This window comes from Xyrauchen texanus, chromosome 5, assembly GCF_025860055.1.
Source record: "Xyrauchen texanus isolate HMW12.3.18 chromosome 5, RBS_HiC_50CHRs, whole genome shotgun sequence".
Taxonomy (NCBI): Eukaryota; Metazoa; Chordata; class Actinopteri; order Cypriniformes; family Catostomidae; genus Xyrauchen; species Xyrauchen texanus.
The window spans coordinates 19,650,299-19,656,643 of record NC_068280.1 but is presented as its reverse complement, the minus strand read 5'-3'; the positions used below and the strand labels follow the sequence as shown (position 1 = coordinate 19,656,643).

General features: G+C 38.1%; 1 protein-coding gene across 1 annotated transcript; it reads left to right on the top strand.

Moving 5' to 3' along the window:
* The first annotated feature begins 746 nt into the window (after positions 1-746).
* On the top strand, positions 747-2,300 carry LOC127643726 (BTB/POZ domain-containing protein KCTD12-like). The gene has a single exon (XM_052126563.1). It carries the CDS (start codon positions 811-813, stop codon positions 1,633-1,635), a length of 825 nt encoding a protein of 274 aa, XP_051982523.1. The 5' UTR covers positions 747-810; the 3' UTR covers positions 1,636-2,300.
* Positions 2,301-6,345: the final 4,045 nt, after the last annotated feature.

Sequence of the window (6,345 nt, the reverse complement as noted above, 5' to 3'; positions counted from 1 at the left end):
TTCTGGAAGAAAAAAAAAAATGTTTTTTTTCCCCCACAATTATGGGTAGCAAGGCAACAAACTAATTCAGAAATGTACATAAGTCAAACCTATATTTAACCTATGCTGTTGTACACTAAAATAATAATAGAATACAGTTAATGTGTAGTTGTGAAGTATATCCAATAGTATTATACTGTATGTGTCTTATCACATAGCGAACACAAACAATGACACATAAAAAGAAAAAAAGAAAGAAAGAACATTTCCACTACATAGGTGATAACTTAGTTCACACAAAAATGAAAACTATCTCATTATTTACTCACTTTCATGCCATCCCAGATGTGTATGTATTTCTTCTCCAAATGACTCCAGTGGTTAAATATATGTCTTCTGAATCGATACAATCACTTTGGGTGAGAAACAGATCAATCCTTTTTTACTATAAATCTCCACTTTCACTTTTAGAATGTGAAAGTGAAAGTGGAGATTTATGGTTAAAAAAGGGACTTAAATATGTATCTGTTTCTCACCCACAATTATTACATTGCCTATGAAGACAATTATTACATTACCACTCCACTGGAGTGGTAAATTGTGAGAAATTTACATTTGGGGGGTAAACTACCCTTTCAAATGCAGGCATTTTCATTACCAAATCAATGTCTGAGATTCATTCTGTAACATGGAGGTTGTAAAGAGTTAATGTTCGTCAGATTCCTCCTCCTACGCAACTCTTTTTAGTCTACAAAAACAAACGTGAAATATTTATTTCCGCTATTCTCCCGTTCCGTGATTGTGCTGGAGGTTTTGCCCATCTGTGCAGAGATGGACAAGGGTTGCGGCGACGCTTCAGACCATTTTACCGAAATTATTGAGCTCAATGTCGGAGGGCAAGTTTACGTTACGCGGCACTCAACTTTACTCTCCGTGCCAAATTCTTTACTTTGGACCATGTTCAGTCAGAAAAAACCCACGGAACTTACCACAGACAGCAAAGGACGCTTCTTTTTGGACAGGGATGGCTTTCTGTTCAGATATATTTTGGATTACTTGCGGGACCAGACTCTGGTTTTGCCCAATTACTTCAAAGAGAAGGCGAGCCTTCTTAAAGAGGCAGAATATTTCCAACTCCAAGAGCTGGCGAGACTCCTGAGACCGGCTGTTAGTAAGGAGAACTCTATCAGCGAGGAGGTGTGCCAGAGCGACCCGGAGGAGGCTGCGTTCTCCGGCGCGCTCGCCGGTACCAGCATCGCCTGCGCTGGCCCTCGCTCACCATCCCTGGACGCGAGGAAAATCGGCTACATAACAATCGGTTACAGGGGGTCCTACACCATAGGACGAGACATCCAACAGGATGCCAAATTTCGGAGGGTGGCGAGGATCACCGTGTGTGGCAAAACGTCTCTGGCCAAAGAAGTTTTCGGGGAGACGCTAAACGAAAGCAGAGACCCCGACCGGCCCCCTGAGAGATACACGTCTCGCTATTACCTGAAGTATAATTTCCTGGAGCAAGCCTTCGACAGGCTGGCTGAGGTGGGTTTCCACATGGTTGCGTGTAGCTCCACGGGCACCTGCGCGTACTCGAGTAACGACCCCAACGAGGACAAAATCTGGACGAGTTACACCGAATATGTGTTTTGCAGGGATTGAAGTGGAGCCTATGACTCTTTTTGGAACTGTTATGTCAGACTGTTGCTTTATATTTCTTAAACACCTCTCATCCATTCGTTACGCACCATGAATGTCTAGATTTGTGCCACAATGCCTACATGTAAACTCAAATAAGGGACCCTTTAAAAGCAGGCAGACGTTTTATGCATAGGTGTGTGTGTGAGTAATAATTTAATAACAAGGATGCAAACGTCTTAGCCAATTATCAGTGTTCTGCTAACAGGCTGGAGGCACAAAACGTATTGTGAGATATATTACATTGTGAAAAGATTAAGCACATCATTTTGTGAAACAAATCAATCTTTATAAAACTAAAATTCTTATCACTTTTTGATATTAAAATTTCACTCAGATTTAATGGTATTCAGTTCATTTTTTGAGAGCACATGCACAATAATAAAATATGTCATCTTATTAAATGTATAATCCCAGTAGCAATATCATCAACAGCAAAGTCAGATATAAACCTGTTTCATAATAACTAAAAACACCATATGCTTTTCACTGAGTCTGTATTTGTGTTTTAATATGTTTGCACTTCTATGTATCAACCCTTTTACTCTTTGCCATGATGTCTGTCAGCTTCACACACAGAATAAATTTATCATTAAAGACATACATGCTTGAATGGAGACTCTGAATGCAGTAGCTGTATCACATAATATTTTGATGTGAAACAGATTATTTGACTGGCACACTGTACTAAATTACACACATTACACACATACTGCTGGTACATTAGATTATGAGTTTTCTGAGTAGAAGCCTGCCATGTGAAATGGACAAAGAAGCTGTGTGCAGAGACATTATAGCGTGAAAGGTTAAGGCACACTTCCTCTAAACCACACATGATGTTCTGTTACAGATTGTGAAATAAAGAAACTAAGATAAGATAAGATAAGCACAAGAAACTGCAATGTGTACAGAGCACCTTTCTGATGGCAATTCAACAGTTGAGTTAGTGGATGGGGGCTCTGAAAGAAGAAACTCTGTCTGGCCTGAGGAAACAGATGGAGGACTAGGAGACAGAGAACAGGAACTAGGCCTGTCTCTGCCAGCAGTCATGTGACTATGCCTGCTGTACACACACATAGACAGCCCATAGATAGGCGATTACTGTAAAAGATGATTTCAATTAATAACTTTAGGTAGATAACAGAAAAATATTCAACCATTAGAAGTATATACAGTATATCATACGAAACAGAACACGTAACCATGCATTTATTAAACATATGTGAGGTATTATGTACTGACTATTACTGATAATGCTAGACCACCTGGAGAGTGTCACTAGCAAAGGGACAGGAACAAATAGTCCCCAAATGAAAGTTTTATCAAGAGGAAGAGAGAAAGCAGATAACCAGCAAAAAAAGACAAAACACAGAGGGCCTTCACAATAGCCTATATGTGGCAATGCAGATACAGAGAGAAAACAATGGAAAATCAGAGAATAGTACATTAATGTAGAGTAGTACAGCAACGGTACTTGTACAATAATGTTAACATTTAAAATACAATGTTAATTGTACAATACAATGTTACATTGTCACTTGTGCAATACTGTTCATATTTAACGTTCAGCTATCATGTAAACAAAAGAACAGCAGCAGTTGTTAAATTATTTAGACCAATTAACAAACATTTGATATATTTTTCAGTATTATATCATTTGGATCTACGCATAGATTAGACCTGTATGTTTGTTTGTATGAAGAGACACTGCAGTTTTATACTATAACATTGTATAGCAAAATTTTAACTGTCACTCAAGACAATGCATACAATGTACTACTAAACAATGGAACTGTTTTAGATGCTGTTTATTGTTTTCATTGGTTCCTTCTTGCTGCAACTGACAAACCATCATGACATTTTATCTGTTCCTTAAAACACACAAAAGTCCTTCCTACTAATTTATATTACAGTGAAAATAGATCTTACCCTTCAAAACGCAGAAGTAAAAGAAGTCTGTTTTGGTATAATGGTCTAACAATATATTTGGTGCTCCTAGATTTATGTGTTCAGAGAAAAGATTAGCATGCTTAGGTTGTTGATTAACCTCTTCAATTCTAGGGCATTTTGGGGCTGGTGCCTGCGATTTTTCACACTCAAATTTAAAAGCTCACCATTTACACATACTGTGGACTAACTGACAAAAAATGGTCACGTTTTTTCAGATACCCCACCAAATAAATAATAATAAAAAAGACTCCAATTGTTAAAAATAATATTGCATATGTTTACAATCTTATGATGAACAATAAAAATAAAAACTTTTTTTGTCCTATATTTGTAATCATGTAATTCTGGTACAGTTCACGCCATCTCCCTCCAAAAAGTCTTATTTTATTCCGCTAGATGCCAGCAAGTAATATAATTTTTATTTTTTTACCTCTGTCACTTTCCATCACAAAATGAATGTAGAAAGGTGGCGCTCACACAATTGCTCGTCCATAGAAATTTAGTAAAATGTTCAGTTCATGCACCACCCCCAATGTTTAATTGAATATCTCGGCATCTGAGTGGACTAAAACTCAATCTAGGTGTCATAAGAAAGCAGAGATTATGTGCAACATTTAATCATCAATAAACGTATTACATGTAAGCGCAGCGTAGTTCTAGCGGGAAGACTAGCAGCTGTACATCATTGCACCATTAGCTAGGTAATTCCCAGCCAATCACATTTAAGCCATTGCTTAATAAGTCTGCTCACAATCTATCACATTGCTGTTTCAGTGTGCTAACAAGGCAAACTCCACCACCAATTGAGTCCCATCCTGCATGGGGTAGGCTCCTCGCCCCTGCCTCCTATCTCCAGCAGGATATGACGTTTCCGAGTACAAGTTCTTCGGACCACCAGATGCCTACGCCAAAGAGAGAGACATTACTTTTCTGTTTTATATTCATCAAATAAATGTAATCTTAAATCTCACTCAAGTCTGCAAGTCTTCCTGATAGAAATATATTTCCAATGATTTGTTTATCATGCTTTTACCTGCTGGACTGCATAGTTTGTTCTGGAAATAAGCAGCAATGAAATTATATTTCACTGTGTGATTCTTTTTAAAATCTTTCAAAATATGGCATTAGGGCATTCATATTAATGTTCTTCCACATGACCTCTATGTGGCACTGATTTGCGATGCAAATGTTTTCAAATCTTATTTTGTTATTTTATGTAATAAATGGAAAAAGTGCTGGTTATTTGTGAAAAGTTCATATTCTAAGCTTTCAGACAATACCACATATGCCTGACTTAAGTATTTGGAGACTTGAAAATTTTAATCGTAAACTTTTTTCATGATATAGTGCCCCCTTTTGGACCCGCTGGCGAGTCCGCAGAGTTCAAGTGGTGCACTGCAAGTAAAAGCATACACATTTTACCATGCTATACATTTTGGAAGAACCTTGCACTGTATCTTTCAGTTTCAACAAACGTTTCCTCTCATATGCACAAGGTGCTACCCATATAAGGCTACACTTAAGTAGAATTTCCTTTGTTCCCCTGTCAGCAGACAATGAAAAGAAAAATGAATCAAGGGATGCTTCCAAACTCATTTCCAGAGTTTTCAAATGTCTGAGGATGTCTTTCTTGGCTTACAATAATTCAGTGGAAAACTGTTTCTCTCTGCCAGACCGGAGATGTAAACTATGGAGGAGACAGCATATGTCCTGGTTAGTCTTTTCTTTAGGAGGAAGACACTCTTTTTGTTCTCTTCAATCCTTTTTGACATATTCATTCATTCATTCTGTCTACCCAAATTAAACACACTAACGTTTAATCCAATGTTGTTGTACTGCAGATAGAGATATATAGATATAGATAAATAGATAGATTGATGGACAAACAGACAGACAAACAGACAAAACCTGAACCATACAGGGCTTCACCAAACGTGGAGAAGCTTGAATTTTTATTGCAATTTTTATTAAGTTCCTGCATATAAAATATTTGCACATACTGTCATTTTAGAGAGTGAGCTGAGTGCACAGTTATGAATGGTCGAGAGGACATTTCCAGCACTAAATGGTCTCAGAATTATCCCTCTGTGTGCCTTAGTCATAAACTGTAGAGAGTCTTTGGCTCTATGTTAGCCAACTCCATAGCAACCAGCCTTGATCAATACAATCGAATGTCCTGGTGAATGCACAAGAGGTCCGTACCTTCATACTGCTTGTTTGCTAATTATCATAGGTCAGTGGCTAAAAGAGGCATGTGGGGTTGGGTTGTCAAATACAAGGCATTAGATATTCCTAAAGGACTGGTAGGTTTAATATGTGTAATTTTAATGCTGCTCTCCAGGCTGACACAGAGAAGAATAAGAAGGATGGCAGACTTCACATCATCACCATGACAACCCTTTTTAGTGTGTTTACAAAGTCGCTTTATGACTGCAGGTGCAGTAAGCAATTGGATCTGTAAATGCCTATGTATCAGACATAAATTGTTGTCATTATTAAAACTACATTTTGTTTTTACTTGCATTATGTGCATGTGTGGAGATCTTCACCACAACATGACCGGCCCAAGTCCACCAAGGCTCTCAAACAGCTGATTTTAAGTCTGTAAAATAAGGCTTTCAGCTCTAGAGGCCCATTGCCTGATAGCGTGCAAGCTAAAAGAACATTTTGTTGGCAGCATTTCTATAGCACAGTGGTCACAAGGAAACTTGGTGTGGGTGTGGG

Coding starts and splice junctions, on each gene's coding strand:
- LOC127643726 (XM_052126563.1), top strand. CDS start 811: ATGGACAAGGGTTGCGGCGACGCTTCAGACCATTTTACCGAAATTATT.